This window comes from Apodemus sylvaticus, chromosome 19, assembly GCF_947179515.1.
Source record: "Apodemus sylvaticus chromosome 19, mApoSyl1.1, whole genome shotgun sequence".
Taxonomy (NCBI): Eukaryota; Metazoa; Chordata; class Mammalia; order Rodentia; family Muridae; genus Apodemus; species Apodemus sylvaticus.
The window spans coordinates 23431831-23455675 of record NC_067490.1 but is presented as its reverse complement, the minus strand read 5'-3'; the positions used below and the strand labels follow the sequence as shown (position 1 = coordinate 23455675).

Below are 23845 nucleotides of genomic sequence, written 5' to 3'. Positions count from 1 at the left end.
CATGGAGATGTCTGAAGACAGTCGTAACCGAGAGACTGGAGATAATTTCAATCCAGTAGCTGAGACAAAGGAAACACAGCAAAGCCACAGGAATGTACAAAAAGAGAAAGGGGGCGGGGCAGGAAAAGGTGTGGCCAATACAAAATACCATAAAAGAAGAAGACTGAAGTAAATTCAGATATGTCCCTCTCCACATGCATAAACACAAATAATGCCAAAAACAAAACAGTGAAATAGGTAAAAATACATCCAAGACAATGGTGTTATCGTAGAAACTTTCATAGTACATTAAGAAAATTCTGCATTTCATGTGTGTATACCATGATGTTATCAGCATGTGCAATGGAGGGGGTCACAGTTCCTTCTAAGAGGCATAGTCATGGGTGACTCTAGGTAGACATGAGGAGGTCTATCTATCAATCATCTCTATCTATCTATCTATCTATCTATCTATCCATCCATCCATCCATCTATCTATCTACCTATCTATGTATTTATCTATGTATCTATTTATGTATCTATGTACCTATGTATCATCTATTTATCTATTGTATGTATGTATACATGTATGTATATATGTATCTAACTATGAATCTATGTATCTATGTATTTATCTATTTATCTATATCTATGTATCTATGTATTATTTATCTATGTATGTATCTATATATGTGTATATGTATCTCTATATGTATCTATGTGTGTATGTATGTATCTATCTGTCTGTCTGTTCATCTATCCAGACATCCATCCATCCATCCATCCATCCATCTACCCATCCATCCATGCATCTCTCTATTAGCAGTATTCAATTTAATTCTAAAGATAAAAGCCTGTAAGCAGGATGGGTAAGAATAAGTGTAGTAACATATGTTTGGAAGTACAGTACAAACCTCAATTGCCTCATACAATAACCTAAAGAGGAATAAAAAATAGTGGAAACAAACACAGACAGTGCTCCAGGAAACTGTGTTTTAAAGTGTCCCTTCTGTGTTATAACTTAGGCATGGGTGGGAATGGAGTGTATGGAGTATACTTGGAGTGAATAGAAATCTTCAAACCATTGTGTCCATGTAAGCTATGCTTCTTTTTAATTTTATACTGCATATTAACAGCTATTGAAAACTTAAATATTTTAATAATAAATTAGTAAATGTAATAATGATAAATTAATAAATGATAAATTAAAATCAGCAATAATGAATTTCCTTAAACTAATACCTTCCTTAAAAAGAGGCATTTCTAATTTTGTGATAAAAAAGATAATAGAATTTTTTATCTTTACTATATTCTATAATCTATTTTTATGGTCCATTCTTCATCCCCTCCTGGTCTGCCTTCTGACTGTTTCTTATCCCATACCTGCCCCCTGCATCCTTACTCCTGTCTCAAATAGGGTGTCCCCCCCCCCCCCGACCTCCAAAGACCTCCCCAATCCCTGGGGCCTTAATTCTTTTCTTGAGGGTTAGGTGCATCTTCTCTCACTGGGTTAAGACCTGGAAGTCGTCCCCTGCTGTACATGCATTGGAGGCCTCATATCAGCTAGTGTATGCTGTCTGGTTGGTGGCTCAGTGTCGGAGAAATCTCAGGGGGCCAGGTTAGTTGAGACTGCTGGTCTTCTTACAGAGTTGCAATTCTCCTCAGCTTCTTCGAGCTTTTCCCTAATCCAACCACAAGGGTCACTAGCTTCTGTCCATTGGTTGGATGTAAATATGTGCATTTGACTCTTGTCGATGCTAGGCTTCTGTCTGTAAGCACACCATAGTATCAGTAATAGTGTCAGGCCTTGGGGACCCCCCCCCCCTTTGAGCTGGATCCCAATTTGGGCCAGTCATTGGACCTCCTTTCCTTCAGGCTCTTCTCCATTTTTGACCCTGCAGTTCTTTCAGACAGGAACAATTCTGGGTCATAGTTTTTGGCTGTGGGATGGCAACCCCATCCTTCCACTTGATGCTCTTCCTGTCTTTCTACTGAAGATAGCAGAATTTTATATAGCATGCCAGGGTGGGAAGACAGGAGTGGGTGGGTGGGGTAATACCCTCATAGAGGCAGGGGGATGGGAGATGCCATATGGTGTTTCTGAAGGGCAGACCTACAAAGGGGAAAACATTTGAAACGTAAATAAAAAAAAAGATATCCAATAAAAAAACAAAAACAAAAAACAAAAAACCTATGTCCAGTTTTCTTAGGACCCGCCAAACTGATTTCCAGAGTGGTTTTATCAGCTTGCAATCCCACCAGTAATGGAGGAGTGTTCCTTTTTCTCCACATCCTAGACAGCATCTGCTGTCACCTAAGTTTTTGATCTTAACCATTCTGACTGGTGTGAGGTGGAATCTCAGGGTTGTTTTGATTTGCATTTCCCTGATGACTAAGGATGCCGAACATTTCTTTAGGTCCTTCTTGGCCACTGGAATTTCCTCAGTTGAGAATTCTATGTTTAGCTCTGTTCTCATTTTTTAATAGGGTTATTTGGTTCTCTGGAGTTAAACTTCTCAAGTTCTTTGTATATATTGGATATTAGCCCTCTTCAGATGTGGGATTGGTACAGATCTTAATCTGTTGGTTGCTGTTTTGTCCTTATTGACAGTATCCTTTGCCTTACAGAAACTTCATAATTTAAGAGGTCCCATTTGTCAATTCTTGATTTTAGCACATAAGCCATTGGTGTTTTATTCAGGAACTCTTCCCCTGTGCACATGCGTTCAAGGCTTTCCCCCAATTTCTCTATTAGATTCAGTGTATGATAGTATACTGAAGTGACCCCAAAATTCCAAGAGAAAACTCCTACAGCTGATAAATAACTTCAGCAAAGTGGCTGGATATAAAATTAACTCAAACAGATCAGTAGCCTCCATATATTCAAAAAATAAATGGACTAAGAAAGAAATTAGGGAAATAACACCCTTCACAATAGTCACAAACAATATAAAATATCTTGGTGTGGCTCTCCCCAAACAAGTGAAAGATCTGTATGCCAAGAACTTCAAGTTTCTGAAGAAAGAAATCGAAGAAGACCTCAGAAGATGGAAAGATCTCTCATGCTTGTTGATTGGCAGGATTAATATAGTGAAAATGGCCAACTTGCTGAAAGCAATCTACAGATTCAATGGAATCCTCATCAAAATTACAACTCAATTCTTCATAGAGTTAGAAAGAGCAATTTTCAAATTCATTTGGAATAACAAAAAACCCAGGATAGCGAAAACTATTCTCAACAATAAAAGAACTTCTGGGGGAATCACCATCCCTGACCTCAACCTGTACTTCAGAGCAATAGTAATAAAAACTGCATGGTATTGGTACAGTGACAGGCAGGTAGATCAATGAAATAGAATTGAAGACCTAGAAATGAACTCTGTGGCCACTTGATAAAGGAACTAAAACCACCTAGTAGAAAAAAGACAACATTTTCAACAAATGGTGCTGGTTCAACTAGAGGTCAACATGTAGAAGTGTAGAAGAATGCAAATTGATCCATTCTTTTCTCCCTGTAGAATGATTTTTTTTTTCAAATAGGAAAATGTTTAACTGTGGTAGTTTAAAATTGTGACTAGGCCAACATTAGTACACAACTCTGCTACACCTGTGATAGTGAAACTGGCAGACCGCGGGTATGCATTTGTGTGCTTTTGTGTCTCTGTGAGCTTAAATCTCTTAGAAATAGAGCTGAGGATGGCAGCTGGATGCTCCTGTATTTTAATGTCCCATCCCCATTTTTGGAACTGCTTGGGAAAGATTAGAATTGATGGCCTCTTTGCAGGTGGGGGGGCACATCACTGAGCGTGGGCTTTGAGATTTCATATCCCACATCATTCTTAGGTAGATCTCTTTCTACCTCATGGTTGTGTCTCAAGATATGAACTCTTTGCTATTGCTCTACCACCAGGCCAACCTGCCTGATGCCATGGTCCCCATTGTGATAGGTCATAGATGATGAAGCTCTGAAACTCGAATAAAGTACTGAATAGATGCTTTCTTCTCTACTTGGTCATGGTGCCTTGTCATAGCAATAGAAAAGTAGCTAAGACAGAAAGTATATTTAACACATGGTATAAGTTTGTATTTGCTTATTGCCTAGTGTATACACATATTCAAAGCTGATGACAGGTATCACATAGTAATTTAAGTTTTTTTTGTTGTTGTTTTCATTATCTCTGCCTAGACCATACTTTCTCTTAGAGGAAATGGTTTTCTTTTAAAGGCAACAACTTACATTTATTCTATACACTTCATCTCCATAAATTCTAGTTGGGATGGTGAGACTACGTGGTATATATAATTTCAAACTCGGTGCTTTCCTTCTGAGGAACCCAAACAATTAAACGTCATGTGGTCAGGCCCTTAGTTCCCATCCTTAAACTTTGCATGTTATTTTCATGGATACTTCTAGAAGACTCAAGAGGTTTTATGTAATTTGAAGTGGCTCACAAGCCTTGTAAGTTAAACTCAGAAAACACTTAGCAATAATACCAAGTAATACTGATTTGAAGGCTTAAGAGACTTATAGAATTGTTAAGGATTCTGAGATTATTTTATCCAAGTCAAAGTCCACGTGTCCAAACACAGAATCCAGATGAAAAGTTTCAAATGCCCAACTTAAGTACGTGATGAAAGCAGGGGCTTTGGCTGTTTGTTATCCGCCTGTTTCTTACATGCATTCTGGGCACTGGGTCCGCAATCGAGGAGTTAGAGAAAGGATTGAAGGAGCTGAAGGGCTCCTATTGCAACCCCATAGGAAGAACAACAATATCAACCAACCAGACCCTCCAGAGTTCCCAGAGACTAAACCACCAACCAAAATGTACACATGGAGGGACCCATGGCTCCAGCTGCATATGTAGCAGAGAATGGCCTTGTTGGGCATCAAAGGGAGGAGAGGCCTTTGGTCCTGAGAAGGCTTGATGCCCCAGTGTAGGGGAATGCCAGGACAGGGAGGCAGGAGGGGGGATGGGTTAGTGAGCAGGGGGAGGGGGATTGGGGATGGGTTAGGGGATTTCTGGGGGTAGGTAGGAAAGGGGATAACATTTGAGATGTAAACAAAGAAAATATCCAATTAAAAAAATAAGCATTCTGTCTTCCTCAGAGAGTTTAGATTTTTTTTTATAGAAGAAAAAGGAAAATAATAGTGGAAATTATATATAATTTCTCTTCTTTGCTCATAAAGATTTACTTGCTCAACAAGAGCTTAAAATCTGATTTTTTAAATAAAAAGGAGATAATTCTTCAACTCAATTCTTTCTGTCCCTTCCCATTATCATGGTAGTGTATATTTACTCAGAATGTAGCAGTCACAGTGTCATCATCCAAAGGTAATCCCCATTAGTATTTTGGCAGCTTGACAACATGTTCATCAACTTATATTTAATGTGTCGTATTCCTTACATTGGGCAAAATAGCAATGACTTTGCAATTTTGTGGGTTTTGTGCTTGGGCTGTGTAGGGACAAGATAATTATTCAAGGCTGTTATTTTTTTCCTACTTATCTGTGATACTTCCCGCAGTGGCCCAAGTGGGTTTTTATTAGGCACCTTATTATATTTGTAAATTTTAAAAATAAGTGAGGGATGGGGATTTAACTCAGTGACAGAGTGCTTGCCCATCATATCTAGAATATTGGGCATGGTCCTTAGCACTAAAAACAAATAACAATCAAACCCAAGAACTTATAAAAGTGGATAAAATCAAAATAAAGCATAAAAATACAATGCACAATTGTATTTTACTAATACCTTTTGAAGAAGGCTGGCTGCAGAGCAAAGTGCAAGGAGACTTACCTGAAGTTTGTTTGTATACTGGCCCTTGCATGTTTGCTTTGAGGCACTTGCATTCTATACATTAGAGAGAGAATTAAGTGAAAAGACACAAATGAATTCTCATCATCAGTCTTAGTCAATGGTCTATTGCTGTAAAGAGACACCATGACCACATCAAGCCTGATGAAGGCAAACATTTAATTGGGACTGGCTTACAGTTTGACAGGTTCAGTCTATTATCATCATGGCGGGGAGCATGGTGGACTGTAGACAGACATGGTGCTGGAGAAGTAGCTGAGAGCTCTATATCTGCATTTGCAGGTAGCAAGAAGAAAGAGAGCCAGTGGGCCAGGATTGGACCTTTGAAACCTCAAAGCCCCCCCCCCCCCCAGTGACACACTTCCTTCAACAAGGTTACACCTCCTAATCCTTCTAATCCTTTCAAACAGTTCCATTCTATGGTGACTACGCACTCAATCATGTGAGCTTATAAGGGCGATTCTCTTTAAACTACCACTAGTGTGGCATGCTGATAACAAACTCTGATACAATGGTATTGAGTGTTATCATGAACAAAAACACAGGAAACCTTGTGTTCTCATAGAAATGGTATTATTCAAATCCAACTTAAAAGCCCAAAAAGTATCTATTAGCAGAGAAACAATTCCTGTAAAGCAGATACAAAAATGAATATTACACAATGCCACCTACAATATTCTCAATCATTTAAGAAATTCTCAGTAGAGACAGTTAAGTTATTAGCTTTGACTGGTATTTATTATGACCAGGACCTGTTAGTGATCACTTATCAGATATTGGACATTCAAAGTTCAAGTAAGAATTATTACTGTTTTCAGTCTTATAGTTCAAGGTGTTTTTAGGACACCCCATTATTCTGAACATTTAAATGGATGAAGTGCAGTGGAGAGAGCTCACATAAAATTGTTGCCCACCTGAACCTTAACGTGACCAAGTCAAATGTAGACTTCTTGTCAGAAACAAATGTCTAGCAGCTTGTATACCACAGGGAACCAACATGAAGTCATACTGCCCCTACAGAGGCTGAAGATAAGGCAAAGTCTTTGAAGTCACTGTGAGGGATGGGATATGGAAGGAGAAGTTTTTACTTTGTAATACGGAAATCAATGTGGAGTCCTGATCCTGCTCTTCTGCTCTTTCCCATGGGAAAATCAGGTGTCACAGGCACTTATGCAAAGCAACCTGGCAGGTGGCAAGAACTAACTTCATTTAGATTCTTCAGTATCAGATGCAATTTGAGGCCATCAAATAGAGCTAGTCAAGGCTTTCAAGCAGATGATGTGAGTAGTCAAGCCAAGATCATGTCTTCTGCAATATTAATATCACTGCTGTGCAAAATATATTTCTATTGTTAAGACAACTCATGTTGAAGCTATTAGATTGACCTCCAATTTTTCTTGCTTTGTCTCCATGACAGCCAGTCTATTTAATATGCTTTTGCTCATTTGATTTTTTGTTTTTAACTAACTTATTTCATCAGCATAAAATAAGAACTGAAGAAACTTTCTTCTACCTATATAGTGGTGGTGACAAAGATATCTTAGTGTCTACCAGGGATAAGTACTTCCAACTATTAGATATTGGTGCCTTGCTCTGAATTTAGCTGAAGTTTCAGAGAACTGAGAACTTTAATTGTTATGGAAATCCATTGTGTGTCATTCATTGTGGGAAATCAGGGCAACTTCAAGTTTAGCTGAGACACAATACTAGTTTTCTTTTGCTTTACCACAGAAAGTCACTCAAAAATGACTTGAGAAGTGTCTATTAACCCTTATAATATAGTCCTGGCATATATTTTATATGTTTTAAAAGAATAGACAAAGGCAATTGATTATATTTCATTATATACATTGTATAAATATATAGAATCATCAAATAGCAATTCTTTATTTGCAGATTACAAATTGTTTACCTGATTGTCTTAGATTTTCTGTTGGAAGTTGTTAGAATCACAAAGTCAGGGTGGTGGGTAACAGGAACACTACCAATACAAGTTTATAAGGATAGTTTTTTCCTATTTGTTTTCAAATTGTTTTTTAGCAAGAAAAAATTAAGAAACCTGGAAAACCTTGCAAAGAAATAGCTCTGACAAAAGGCAAGAGACATTCAAAGCCTCAGTTGTAACAATAACTAAAATGCCTCTGAAAGACAGAGTAGGCAGAGGTTGGACTGAAAGATGCAACACTCAGCTTAATCTATTTGAAAATTCAGTGCAACATGGTCAAAACCACAGTAAGAGCTTTTGTTCAGACTTGTGCTTTAATATTTCTTTCATCGGCTGGTATTTTGTTAAGTAACTTTCCAAGCATATGCACAGTTATGGAGGGTGACTTAATATGCCTCTGACCTGCCCCTCAGGCTCGGTGTGAACCATTAACGGCACATGCCAACCAGACTATACTTATATTCTTAATTATCACTCTATACTCATGAGTGACTTTGAGGCAAACCTCAGATATCTATTAAGCTATGGACATGCTACTCTTAAAGATATGGACTGTATAAGAACTGTATTATCTGGGTCAAGAAGACAGATCCTTGGCAAAGTACTTTCTGCATAAAGACCCATGTTAAGATTCCCAGCATCCACAAAGAAGGCAGATGTGACAGCTCATCTGAAAACCCAGGGTTTAGTGGACAGAGACAGTGTATCCTGCAGAGATGGCTGGCTCCAGATTTAGCATGAGACCCTGCTTTATTAAAGTGAAGAATGATAGAAGAAGATACTGGATGTTAACCTCTGGCCTGCACATATATGTGTACAAACATGTGAAAACCTATGTAGACATACATATATTCAGGAATGTGCATGCCTACACAGAGACACACAACTGTACAAGCATATACATGAGAAAAAATACAAAACTGTATTTCTAGGATACTGTCATCCTGCTTTTAAAAGTTGAAAAGTTCTGTTGTTGTGAAATCAAATACTTGTGAGAACCAAATTCAACCCATACACACAGACAAACATGCACACACACGTATAACATAATATATAACATGTAACATATAATATATCATATGTAATATTTGTAATATGTAAAACATACATAATATAATATATTAAATATATATTATATAATCAATATATTTTATGTAGCACACCACACACACACATACACATGCATGCACACGTAAGGGCCATAAGTTGTTCTTTCTTTCTAACTGACACAACCATCTGTGACACTGTGACAGCTTTTGGACTTTTGGGACTCAAATGTCTAATATTTTAGATGTGTCTACATCCTAAAGAAGCAAGACAAAGAAGGTGGAATCTATTTCAGTCTACTAAACTACATGCAGGACCACAACCTGTACATATTTTAAATGGGTATTTCCATTGATTTTCCCCCTACAGCTCTATAGATGGCTCTTATAATGAATACAACCACTCCGCGGCATCCTACCTCCAATTTTCATGTGAATTTCTGCATTTTTCAGTGTTCCCTTAGTACATAGATCAGTTTCTAACCTTGCAGCTGAAAAGCCTACTTTACATACATAAAGTGCAGTATTTACAAAATCTTGCTTCAAAGGCAACACAATTTTTGATTTGATGTCACGGTTAATTGGTTTCAATTATACACAAAAGCAAAAGCTGCTGAATCTTATATTTTTTGCTTGGTCAAGGGTATTGTACTTTGGAAAAATCTACATGAAAATCTAAAGTGGAGTCCAAGTGAGGAATAGAAATTATGAATGTTTTAATTAAATTATAAGTGCCCATACTTGTGGGGTCAGAACTACTTTTCAGTTACCCTACAAGTATCCTACACAAAAATGTTTTATTTTTTATTGTTTCCCGTTTGTTGATTTATCCCGTGGAAGCATCTAGGAGCTGACTACATGCTGTACAGCACCATCTAGAATTTACAAATGTTGAACACCCACTGCTTCTCCGAAAGCATTGTGTGAAAAGCATACATCTGTCTGTGAGGAACTTGCCCCATTTTCTTCTGCCTTCTGGCAAAAGGGCTCCTTGGACTTAGCTTGGGTTGGTGGTAACTTTTTAGGGAACATGTATAGCAAGTCAGAAGGACAACACATGTCACAGCAAAGTGATTTCATTCATTCGCCAGAAGATCCAGTGTGCGCATTGAGGCTTTTGTTTACACTGGGTTTGCGAATGAAATAACTTAAAGTTTCAAGTCTTGTCTGGGAAATCTTGCTTCCCTGTGTATTTTCAGACAACCATCAGTTGGTAGGGAGGGTAAGACACTGTCTTACAGCTGTAAGTATAAGGTGGTGAGCCCTTTCTTTCTTCTTGCCACTCATTCACAATTCTACACAGTTGGCTTTTCCCCTTTTTACTTCTGCTGCTTGCAATAGCACGTTGTCCACTTCTTTTAGATAATTCATGTGACAATAATTTCATTCAACTGTCTTTATTGGTAATACCATGATTATTAGAGAGGTGACACAATTGTTTGAATTATTCCAGAAGACTCCAGAAGGCCAAAATTAGCTGCTGTGGTTAGAATATACCTTCTTAGTGGGCATTTCTTGTTACATAATTATTAGTGCAGAGACTCAGCTCTTTCCTCCATGGAAATAGGAGAGAGTTTATTCTGGGGTCAAGTATGAATAACCATGGCCGGGCCACATGGATTCAAATGACCACACGTGCCACATTCCAACATGAAGATAGTTCCCCGAGGTTTCTGTAGTTACGGATGGAAATAATGTCGTAAGTCAAGGAACTTATGAAATTCATCAGTGGAAAAGTCAAGTAGCTGGGTTTACAACAGAGTAAGGAAGTGTCTGCCAAATATTTGAGTGGCTCCCTGATGACCTTTGGGTTGGAGGAAGCTGGTGGTCTGTTAATATGCTGCGGGAGGTTTCAGACGTGAAGTGTCAGACGCTACATCAGACGTGGCAGTGAGTAATGGGTAGTTGTAAAGGGGCTGAAGGTAGCTGAAGACTGCTGGCCATATGCAACATCATCAACCTGTAGAACTTTTATGACAGGCGTGATTCATTTTATTCTGAGAATTTCAATTTATATAGTTTAGTTCCTCTTATAAAAACACAGGATACAAACAAAAAAAAAAGGAAAAACACAATATTGATTACTTTTCCAATCTTAGAACATTTTCCTCATATCGTTTCAGATCTTACTACTTCCTAATGCCTTTCTCTGATAGAAAACTGGATACAGAGATTTGGGGTCTCGAGTGTCTCTCCTCATTTAAGCTTGAAGGTTTGTTTCATGAGCTCAGATCACTTAAAACACCTCACAGAAAAACAGAGTCATTTGTTGCCACATACACCAAAATCTCAGAGACTAAACATGACCATGAAGAAGATTTTGCAATTGATAAAAGAAGCCATCTTGAGAACCAAATAATCATCCCCATTCACACCGTGATAGGCTGTAAAGGGATTAATTCAAAATGTCTCCATGTGAGCTCTTAGCCACCTTCTCTCTTGAGTATGAGCTCTCATCCTGGTTTCCGTATCTGTCTATAGGATACACTTGGTCTTCTTGGAGGGGACCTGTCCCGAATTTTCAGTATTGAAATCTCTTAATCACTGTTTCTCAAGTAGCCCACAGCATTAGTTATTCGAATTTCAAGCTGCAGTGTTCTTGGAGAAAGCTTAATAACTTCATTATACGCACAGGCATGCTTAGCTAATTAGACTGATGAATGCCGCTGTTTAGCCCCGGATGCCACCATCTCTAGCTTTGAGCATACACTGGATTTTTCCCATTTTACAAAGTTTAGAAGGGAAAGTATTATTACTGGATTGTTCTTCTTGGTTCTTTCAGAAAGAAAGTCTGCCTTCGAAAAGATCGATATATACCATACTGTAGTCCTCATCTATTCTATTATAAATAAAAGCATCTTTGAGTGTTTTCCAGAAGAATAATGCAATTTACAATGTAGCTAATGTAAATTAAAGCCATATTTTGTGTGTGTGTATGTGTGTGTGTGTGTGTGTGTGTGTGTTTATGGTGGGAGATTTCACCATGTAATTAATTTTTTTTAAATCACTGTTTATTTTTCTAGTTTATTGGAAAACAAGAAACTGATTTGTAGTAACTAAAAGAACACCTTGCAGCAGGTTCCCAATGTAAATTTGTGGGTTTTCTGAGTTTTCGTTTTTGCTGCAACTGTATTTAGGGCTTTTCCTTATATAGATTGTTCTTACCTTCCCATTCGGACATAGGAACGAAGCCTGGTTATTTCTCTTTGAAAAGTAAGTGTCTTAAGATTATATTAAGTTCAAGATTTCAGTAATGACTTCCTACTTAAAAGCTTTAAATGGTTTCTTTACATGTTCTGTGGATGCTGGGTGTTATGTATAGGTTAGAAGGCCAATTTTCGGGACTCAATTCTCTCCTTCACCCACTGATCTGATAAAGGCTGGAAGTGACTTCATAATTTAGTCACTATTGTCACTAAATTACATTTTAACTTGAAGAAACAGGTTAGAGGAGCCAAGGGCCTTGAATTTGGTCAAATGTCTGGCATATGCAGAACACGTACAGAACATCCAGGCCTGCGGGTGTCATCTGTGACTTCCCTTGTCTGAACTAGGGAATCCCTTGACTGGAGACATTTAGGCAGTAAGCACCTGGTGTTTGTAATTCAGAGGCTACCCTGGAGAGTAAGCCTTTTAACCTAATTCAGTGGTGGCTTGTGTCTGTGCTGTAGTTAGTATATTTGAGTGTCAATGTTTGATTTTGGTTCTCCCTCTACCTCCTGCCCCTTCTCTCCTCTTCCTGATTTTTCTCTAAAATATACAGAAGTAAGCAATTAAAAGAATTAAAGGTTTTTGGAAAGATAGATGCATTTCCTGGGCACCTACCGGGGAGCTGGATTTTTTTTTGTTTTTTTTTTTTTTTGAGAAAACATGCTGACTGATGACTCTCATAGCAAAGACGAAGTTTGACTTGCTTCACAGTATGATTCAAAATGATGGATGCTGTGATCAAAATACCCTCTGAAATCCTGCCGTAGACACCTGTGGGAAAGTCTGGCTTTCTTAGAGCTGGGCCTTCCATGGTGAGAGGTACTTTATTAGAACCATCAGACACATCGTCAGGACGTTAAACAGATTCAGACTGAGTTCTGAAGAGGCACCACCGCAACGTTTATTTCCATCTCATCCTGCCCTTAGTGTGTTTGAAACGGTGCGCTTCATCTTTGTATGAAACGTCTCAGTATGAGACAAAATGTATCCTTCCCTTGGTGATGGTATCATCTCAGATTATGTAATCAAGAAATCAAAGCTCAATCAAAAGCACTGATTTCACTAGGGCTGAGTAACCTCCCGGACTTTGGTTTTCCACAATAACAATTTCACCCACCAGGCATCGGCACAAATACGGGTCTGGTTGTACCCTAACCGAGGAGCACATCCTCTAAATTTCAGCCTGCAGTCCTTCACAGGCACCTATTCTCATTTCCATCCACATCATAAGCCTAGCTTTCCTTCTAGAACATGAGTAGTGACCAGCATCTTCCATCGAAGGAAGAAAGGGATCTAAAGCCTTCCCTTCGGCCTCATCTCCCATCCCCTCTGCTTGGAATGTTTACACTATTGGCATCAGCTCCAGTTCTTCATGTACCATCTTCTATTCAATCCACTTCTGGTTTGGTTCCCCACCCCCACCCGCCACCATTGCACTCTTAAACTTTCCCTGGCAAAGATCTCCTACCGCACATCTAATAGCCAGCACTCACTCTCCTCTTACCCTTATCTGTCTGGTGGTCACTGTTACCTGCTTCTTTAAGTCCCCTTGTTGTCTAAGACATCCTCACTCCTGAGTTCTGGCTCAGGAAACATTGCAGAAGAGGGGATGGAAATACTGGAGAGGCATAAGATGATGAGGGAGTTTGCTGTGAGATTATGTCTCCTGATAATATGAATCTCCCATAAAATCCTCATCAACACCACTGCTCAAACATGATCATAAGTATGCCAAAGTATATGGGGACAAAGTCCATGAGCCTCAACTCTCCCTACAAAAGGAATACAGGCAACTAAGGAGCACATACACACACACACACACACACACACACACACACACACACAGAGAGAGAGAGAGAGAGAGAGAGAGAGAGAACACCAATTAGTTATCCAGTGTGAAATGGCCAGTCCTGAAACATATGTAAGGTAACATTTTACAGATGAGGTTGAAGATATGGAGGGAAGGGAGAAATGACATAATCTTAATAAAAGAAAAATTAATAAAAATAAACCTTAGAAAAGGAAAAAATGATTTTATAGTCTCCTTTTTATTATTCTTATTTTCTAATGGATTCTTAAACTGCTTCCGCTTCCTCCTCCTCCTCCCTCTTCCTCTTCTTCCTCTTCTTCCTTTTCCTTTTTCTCCTCCTCCTCCTCCTCCTCCTCCTCCTTTTTCTTCTTTTTGTCTCTAAACCTCCCTCTTCATCTCCTCTTGGTACCATCTCTATTATCGTTCATACTTAATCTTCTTAGCTGCTATCACTTCATTACATGTCTCTAACACTGTATTCCATTTGAATATTCTCTAGTACATTTCTCTTCCTGCTTAGCTCCAAGTTGCAGATTTGTTCACACATTAATCCACTGACATCCCTACTTAAATGCCTCCAGGCTATTTTAAACCAAATATGTTCAAAAGGAACATTTTGATTTCCAAGCCGGGACTCAGACCTTTGCTTCCCCTAGACTTCCTGTTTCCATAAGTGATACCATCCTGCCCATTTGTGGAAATTTCAGACACAAATCCAGTCTTCAGTTCTTCCCCTTCAGTCACAAGGCATGTATAAATCATCACAAAATACAAGAATTCTATTTTAAAGTTTATCTTCTAAAGTTCTTTTCCTTGCTATCCTTGATAACCTCTAAGAAACTATTTAGAAATTACAATAAATTTAAAAAGTCTTTTAAGAACAGTATCATTTTGGATCAGTTCTAAGTTCAAAAAACCTGAGTGGGAGGTTTGATCCTGAGTGTAAGAACAATATTTTTTTCAATATATAACATACATGCACAGTTTGTTTGTTATGCATGTGTATGCTATGCATGTGCAGGTTATGCACAGTTTGTCCTTCATGCATGTCTTTCCTCTGAGTAGTACATTTCTTACAACCAATGGATCTATTTTTGACACATCTTTGTTTCCCAGAATTCCTAGTGTGCAGCAATTTAGTTGGTCTTGTAAATCCTATGAGTTTCAAATAAATTTATACTGACAAAACAAACCAAAGAGAGGTAAAAATCTTCTCCAGGGCACGACAAACAGCACAAGTCCATATGTATATGGCTGAGTCACCCAAGTAGGTGATGTTGTTCCAAAAATCGGTACAGTCTAGTGTCTTAACAACACAAGTGTGTCATCCTAGAGTTTGTAGGTCAGAGTCCAGCATGGGTGGCACTAGGCTAGAATCAATTAGGCAGGTCTAACCTCTGCTTCACACTGTCTCTGTGCAGGTCCTGGTTTTCACTGACTGGCCCTTAGACGGTGAGGAATCTCCTTTTCACAATCTTCTCTCTTACCTCACATATGCAATATAATCCATGGAATATATGATCTGACTTACTGTGTGCCTTGTGGTCACAGGGACACTCGAAGGCCCTCGACTTTTCCCTAGTTCTTGTACAGGAACCATAAATTCTCCAGGAATAGAATATCTTTAGGATCTTAGGTTATCATTTCCCTGACCTTCCTTCCATTGGTTTGCCCCAGGGGCCTCATCCCTGAAACCGTGTCTGTAAAACACTTCTCTATCCAAGGGGACTTCCTCATTCGTAGCCGTATCCATAACCTTATCCATAGTCTTGTCTTCTTCTCTTCCTCCAATCCCTTCTTCTCCGTCTCCTCCTTTCCTCTCTCATCTCTTCTCTCTTCTCCCATTCCCTGCCTTCCCTCTTTGCATCTTATATTTTTTTCTCCTCTCCTCTCTCCTAATCCCTCCTCCCACTGTCTCCCATTTTTGAATCCATGTTTTGTATAATGGTAGTGTATTTTCCTGGGTTTGGAAATAGTCAGAGCGAAGCTCTCGGTACAGATTCGGTTTAGTCGAGACATGAGCATTTAGGGAGGACTGATGCTGTAGGCCAGCAAAGGATTCTCATGTAGGCGATGACAATAACTTGGTGAAATGAAACCTGCTTGATCTGGCTGTTGTCTTCTATTGCCCTTGGACACTGGTTCCTAATATATTTCCGAGGTTCAGGGAATTTTGCACACATTGATTCTTAATGTCTATGTACGTGACATTTTCAGCTGTACTGGGGTCAAGAAAATAGTTGTGTGAGCTGTTATCCAAAGAAAGCCTGGGATTTTATTTCTTTTGCTTTTCCTTTTTAATATTGGCTCTTTTGTCTCCATTAAAGTGTTAGTAGGCTTCTTAAAAATAGAACCATGTGTCTGGAAAAGGGTATTTTTACAGAAGAGAGTGAAAGGGAAGCCACCTGTAGCTTTTGCTGAGCTCTTAAGATTTTCTTATCTGCATGATGATGAACCCTTAACGGCTAATCTTAATATGCTTGTGTGAAGAGAAATCAATTCTGTGTGTGTATATGTAATCAAGTGTGTGTATATATATGATCCAATCTCTTGTGTGTGTGTATATGATCAAGTCTGTGTATATATATATATATATTCAAGTGTGTAAATATGTATGTATACATATATATACATATATGTACATACACATATATACTTGTATACACACCTATTTATACATACATGTATATATATGCATTCATGTATATTTATATGTATATGTGTATCTATGTATATATATGCATATTTTATATATTTATATATGTATATACACACACACAAATGTGAATATTTGTATATTCCAGTATGTTATATTCCTTTTATCTTGCAAACCCATGGATTCTTCAGAGCAGATCTGGCACACCAGCAGCTGTCTTGCGGTGAAGCTCCACAGGTGTGTATCACCTGTGTTTGAAGGCCTGTTTGAAGAGACAGCAACAGCCCTTAAAAATGGGACTGCTATTTGTCACCCAGTATTAGTCTAGGATTTGTGAACCAATCACAATATTTCCTCTAAAGCAGACAAACAAATTTACTTCAAAACGTATTTGATTTGGAATTTGCTGAAGCAGAGGAGGAGAATTTATTTATTTATTTATTTTTATTTTATTTTCTCTTTTTAAAAATTTTTTATTCCATATATTTTTTATTTACATTTCAAATGATGTCCCCTTTCCTGGCTCCACACTCCCGAAAGACCCATAAGCCCTCTTCCCTCCCCTTGTTCCCCCATCCACCCCTTCCTACTTCCCTGTTCTGGTATTCCCCTATACTGTTGCACTGAGCCTTTCCAGAACCAGGGGCCACTCCTCTGTTCTTCTTTTGATATCATTTTGACATCATTTGATATATGGATTATGTCTTGGGTATTCCAAGTTTCTAGGCTAATATCTGCTTATCAGTGAGTGCATACCATGATTGATCTTTTGAGACTGGATTACCTCACTTAGTATGATGTTCTCCAGGTCCATCCATTTGTCTAAGAATTTCATGAATTCATTGTTTCTAATGGGTGAATAGTACTCCATTGTGTATATATACCACATTTTTTGTATCCATTCCTCCACTGAGGGACATCTGGGTTCTTTCCAGCTTCTGTTCTCCCCAAACAGAAATCTCTCATTTAATGTCATCACTTCACATTAGCTAGGTGATATGCTGCAGCTCAGATGTAGCCTGACTTGACCTAAAGGGGATGGGCAGTGTCACATTTCATGACTGCACATGAGCTTGAATAAAAGGAAGTGCAGATATGAGTAAGAGTGGGTGGGGATTCCAGCCTTGGTATAGAAACTCCTGACTGACATATGACTGATATATGGAGAGAGAGAGAGAGGGAGAGAGGGGGGAGAGACAGATAGATAGATAGATAGATGGAGAGAGAGAGAGAGAGAGAGAGAGAGAGAGAGAGAGAGGCCGATTGGTCTCTAGAGTGTTTTCAATATGTTGATGGCGACCATGAGTCAGCCACCGCATGGAGGAACAAATCTCAAAGTCCTTAGGTCCTTAGATGAGAGGGGTAGGCAGAGCACGGAATCCCGCGGTCCTCAGAAGAGGCATGTAGGCAGAGTGGACTAGGTCCTCGTGTCTGCAAGCCCGAGACAAGCACTACAGACTGCAAAGCAGAGTCCCAGGGATGTGATGTGATGAAGGTAGAGGCCAGGCCTGAGGGCAAGTGAAGGAGGTTGACTACAAAGCAGACAAGATGGTTACCTGATGACGTCACAGCTTACACGCTCAGACTTGATCCCTTCATTGTCCTTTCTGAGGTCGCCCTTGGCTTCATCATAGTGAAGGACCAAGAATGTAAAATTTGCAAATAAGCTGGAAGACTCCAGATCATGAAGGAACTTTTTTCAGATTATTCTCCAAAAACTCATCATCCTCTCTAGCTTTTAAAGTTAATTGTTTACTCGTTATAATTTTATTTTTAGTGTTTTTTTTTTTTAATCCGGTTGCCTTGTGCCTACTTTTAGTTTGTGGAAAAAATTCTTGGAGGATAAGAGGTTATGCTGGTAAGCCTAACAAAATGGGGAGTCTTTGTTTTTTTTTTTGTTTGTTTGTTTGTTTTTTGTTTTTTCTCTAACCTTTGGGAAACCTGACACAGTCATTTCTGTGTGATTTTGAATGGGAGCATGTTACATACGAAGAAGCGAAGAAAACTCTATTATCCAGTTGGAAAAAAACAGATTTGATTACCAGTCACTGAATGTGACCTGTAAATTTTCTTAAGGAAACACAAGCCTCTTATAGTATTAACTGTAATGCCAAAAGTATATTGCAAAAAGACCACCTTGCCCAAATTATTTCCTTTATTTATTTATTTATTTATTTATTTATTTATTTATTTATTTATTTATTTACCTTCTATTATCTTCTATTCACCAGGGGTTTATTGTATTTTTTCCTCCTTCTTGTTATTTTAGAGTTTGTGTTGAATGCATGAGAGGGCTAAAATACAACTTTTCCTTGGTGCAGAACCTGGTCACCCAGCTGGTGGTTTTATTCTAAGCAGAATTACCTGGGGAGGTGATTTACTGGCAAGAACACAATCAGCATATCCTGCCTTGTCCCCTGATGTTTTCCTAACACATTACAACACAAGGTATGGGATTCAGAGTGGGCTAGGCTCCCAACGCCTGAACAAGGATGACTGAAATCTGTATTTGCAGTAAGAACAATTGCATATTAAGTTTTAAATGGCGAGTTGCTTAACGGGTCAACATGTGGTGCTTAGTCTGTCTTTAGTGCAGTCTCTCTTAAGAGCACACAATTTCACAAACCATCTCTTTAAACTATGGGGAATAGAAAAACAAAACAAAACAACTCACTTTAAAAGTCCTGCTGCTGTTTGACTGTTGTGGTATCTTAGGTTCAAAGAGGGTTGTTTGTTTCTGAATCTACTCCCGTCACAGAAATACATTCTTTGCTGCAAATGACTTTGGCTTTTCTGCTTTCTACTTCCACCTAGTGAGGAATGTCTTTTGACCCTCTGTGAAACAATAGTCATATCTCTCCAGCGAGTAAATGGCTTGACTCGGGATGACGCATTACCACTTCAGGAGCTTGGGCGCCCTTTCGTATGTCATGTGGAGCGCTGTCAAATTCTGTAATAACCTGGGAAAATGAATTCACCCTCAAACCAATCTTTCTTGATTTTTCGCTCCTTCGAGAGGGAGCAATTGCAAATAGTCTATGACCATTTCTGCCCTTTCTTTTCTTCATCATGCGTCCTTAGGAAGCTTCCCACCACCAGCCCTTCTGATACCTCCCCAGGGTGTAGGATAGTTGTCTCGGTGAGTTATTGAGTTCTATTATCTGAGCATGCTTTGTCCCTCACCCCTTCATTTCTTATCCTTCTGTATTAATTATTCAGCTATGTAACAGATTGCCCCTAAATTACTACCATACAATAAATGATAACAGGTATAATCTAATCATTTCTCTGAGGGTAGATCTTCGGGGGCCTTAGCTGATGGTTCTGGCGGGGGACCTCTTATAATGTGGCATTTGATATACTCTATGGGATACAGCATGCAAAGACTTGACTAGATCTGGAAGCTATGCCTTCACAGCGTCTCACTCATGACTACTGGAAAGCCTCAATATCATTTGTATGCTTCCTCAAGATTCTCGAAATATCCATTTGATAGGGTAGCTGGCACTTCTTAAAGACTTAGTCATGGATACCGTAGACTCTTACCTCTTTGGCATTCTTCACAGCGAGAATAAGTCTGCAGATCCAGGCCTTCAGTGTTCCCTTGAAGCACATTGAGTTTCCTTAAGTGAACTTTTAAATTCTCTATCCACAAATTCACCAATCCTAGATACTCTGTGATCTTCTTCGGGTGCTGGATCTGGATCATCAAGTAAGGTCATGAAACCCTGAGTTTGCTCAGGGTTGTCAATACGTAGCATCACCTGGGCATTTACGATTAGATAGAAATTTTCTGCCATTGGACTCTGTGCCTGCCATGTGAAAATTTTAAAACCTTGCCAGCACTATAGTTGAAATTGCAACTCTCTAGGTTAAACTTGTGAAGATTGTAAGCTGCTTTATATAAAAACTCTTGAGTCATGTATATTTCTATCAAAAATATATGAAGTTTAAGAGTCAAGTTTAATATTCCGACTTCATAATAATATATTTGGATTTCTCTGGGCAAAGACCTTCAGTATATCAAGAGGAGAATTCCAAGATCAAATTTACGTACACAAAGTCAAGGATATTCTCACAATTCTAACTAGTTACTGCATTACTGCAATAGACTACATATATATATATATATACATATATGTATATATATATATATATACTATAAATGTAAGCTATTAGCTTTCAGAGAAAGCATAGTCTCAAATATAGGCCATCTATACAAAAATCAATATTACTATGTTATACCCATTGCAAACTTTAGAATCCAGGATCATACTAGGCTGTTCAGTAGATAATAACTTTTACCATATATTAAATTTACTTGACAGACTTTATTAGAGATATGATGCTGACATATACCTTTCCATGTGCATACAGCCTTTAGCCCTACCACCATGAACACACATAAGAAACTCAAAATTATCCTAATGCTTCTCTATTAAGTCATAAATAAGCTTTTTAACGTATGGGCATTCTGCACACATGATGGCCTATGTACCATGTGCATGCGCTGCCTGAACAGGCCAGAAGAGGGCATTAGATCTCCTCTGAGCTAGTTACAGATGGTTGTTAACCTCCATGACAGTGGTGGGAATTGAACCAAGTCCTTTGGAAAATCAATCCGTACTCTCTAACAGCTGATCTATCTCTCCAGGCCCACAGATGCATTTTAAACTAGGAAAGTTAAATAATTCTTTAAGAGGTCACTGTAAAACATACATAGCAATATGCACAAACAAAATTTGAAAGCAGACAGAAGAAAGCATGCAGAGTTTCAATGTAGGTATTTTATAGAACATTTATATAAATTCTATTATTTCTATTCTATTACAAAAATACAGATTTTTGGAGGAAACATTGGACTTAGGTAAACTTAACATACTGATATAAGATGTACTAAAATTTGCAGTGATACAAAATATGAACTTATAAAGAAAATTTCAGGATTGTCATATTTCTCTCCAAAGTATTTCCTTACTATATATAAATTATATATAACACAAACACAATAAAACTCTTTTATTGTTTGGTGTTCTGTTCTTTTGTTCCTTAATAGACCTATACATCAAGTTTTCCTATGTATTTTCTGTTGATATGGGGTTTTTATTTTATGGCTAGAGAGTGATCCAAGCCCATTTGCTGTAGTTGTCTTCTTCAAGATTGACTGGAGAATACCTAAAAATACATCATCTCTTCACACCTATCCCTGGGGTCAGAATTGGACCAGATGCTTGTCTATAATCTCTGATTTGTGGTCAGAATTCCCGTGTGGAATCCAGGCTCTGTTTCCTATATAAGTCTATGTCCTATTCTGTGTCAAACTCACTCAGCATAGCAGAGGGGAAGGGCTCACACTTGTATGAGTTTTCTATTTCTGATCCTGTAATCAATAGTAGAGATGCCTGCTAAAGCAGAAGATCAGCTTAGACTGTTGTGGTGTTTCATGTCTCAGCCTGACACTTTGGGTCCTCCACAGGCTCCACCCAAGGCTCCACCCACAGACCCCACTCACAGGCTCCACCCACAGGTTCTATCCACAGGCCCAAATGCAGGTGAGCATTGTCAGTATCTTCTCAGAAGAGTTTTCCTCATTGAAAGAGGAGGTCCCAAACAAAGGCCTGTGTTCTACTGTATTCTACCTACAGTGAGTTGAAGCTTTCCCTGGGCCGTGATGGCTGAGAAGGTGAGGGTAGTATTGGTGAAGGTGTGCTCCTGTCCACCAAAACTACACTAAGGCAGCAAGGACCAGCACCACACAAGGCTACACCAAGGCACAACCTCAGCTGGTAACGATGCCGGATGAATCTGAGTGCTTGTGAAGTAATAGGTCTCAGCCTGGTGCCCAGAGGAATCTATTTCTCCACCCACAAGGACCATCTTGTAGGTATGTGTGCTTGAAATGAAGGAATGTGGTGGCAGGAGTCCTTTGTATGTCAAAGCTGATGTTGAGCTGCACTGTATTGTCTGCCATATCAACTTTTTCAGTCTAAGGGACACTGGTCCCCACTTGTGGCCTAACAGTGATGCCATACACCACTTCAGCCTGTCTTTCTGGCCTCTGGGGTTCTTTTTCATGTTGGGATAGGTTTAGAAGGCCTTGGAGGTTGGGCCTGGATATTAAGTCCTTTACTTTGTGTTTGGAACTGGATGCCATTTTATGGATATGGCGTAAATATTCAAGGCAAAGTTGTGTGTTGCTTTTTGCATCCTGTGTGGAATATTGACTCATTTCATTGTCCCTGTTGGAGAGAGGAGTGATGCTTGGCTGTCATGGCCTCATAGGCTGGGACTGTGGGTATTGGGCAGGGAGCAGGGGCTCTGCCTGCCTCTGACTCCACTCTAATAGGCTTTGTATAAGATCTCACACCTATTAAAGCTTAGGCATCATTTGAGAAACTACTCTTCATGATTTGTAGGGTTAAAAGAGGGACTATACTTCCTGCTTTTTCTAATATGCCTTTTCTTATTATCTTGTTAGGCACCAGAGGAACAGAGTGTCTTGTACATACGTGACAGTGCTATAACAAAACCCATTGCTTTGTATGATTCCTCTGAAAACCCAAAATGAAGATGCATAAAAGTGGGCAGTAAATTTATTGGGGCAAAGAGGGATTGGTGGATGGAATGGAAAAAAGAGAAGATGGAGCAGTTAATGTCACCAGAATGCATCACCCATGTACAAATGGTGAAAGAATGCTCTTAACTGCTGCCCCACCTCTCCAACCACAAGTCTAAATGGGATTATCTAGATCAGAGTTTCGTGTCTGAATGCCTGTGGAGGAGTGTCTCATTGGCAGTTAAAAAGAAGATCCAGGAAGACCAAGCCCACTGTGGGAAGTGTCATTCCCTAGGCTAGGCTCTGAACTCTATAAAAATGAAAGAAGCAAGCGCGGAAGGATATGCTTCTTTCCTTTGTTTGCTTTTGACTTCAGATGTATCTGAATACATCTAGGTGCTTGAACTCCTACTTGCACCTTCCTGGAATGGTGGACTAACAGTGGGCCTGTAACCCAAATTATCCTTTCCTTCCATGTGTGGGGTTATTTTATCATAGCAAGAACAATGAAACTGAGATACTTTGTAAGTCGTTTTACCCCAATTATCAATTTAGGAATAGTCTCTCTCTCTCTCTCTCTCTCTCTCTCTCTCTCTCTCTCTTAATTCTGAAACCTATTTACATGTTAGATTTACCAAGAATGGTTAAGATAAATAACTGATGTGTTCTGTACGATAAATAACTGGATGGTATTCTGATTCTGATGGAATTAGTCAAGGAGGCTGGGTGTTGCCTACATGTTTGGGAACTTAAAGAACCTTTAGGTACTCTTGTTAAAACCCACTGATTAGCCTAGCAATTTTACCTCCTACTGTAGTCATGGAGTC

General features: G+C 39.0%; 2 protein-coding genes across 2 annotated transcripts in view; one reads left to right on the top strand and one right to left on the bottom strand.

The window, feature by feature from the left end:
- Positions 1-20171, bottom strand: part of Lrrtm3 (leucine rich repeat transmembrane neuronal 3) — a 204315-nt gene extending 184144 nt beyond the window's left edge. Inside the window, exon 1 of the mRNA XM_052164326.1 lies at positions 20009-20171. Coding sequence (XP_052020286.1) covers positions 20009-20171 — 163 coding nt within the window. The remainder of the gene's footprint in view (positions 1-20008) is intronic.
- The window catches only part of Ctnna3 (catenin alpha 3), a 1484299-nt gene that overhangs the window by 572527 nt on the left and 887927 nt on the right, over positions 1-23845 (top strand). The gene's annotated exons all lie outside the window — the stretch shown is intronic.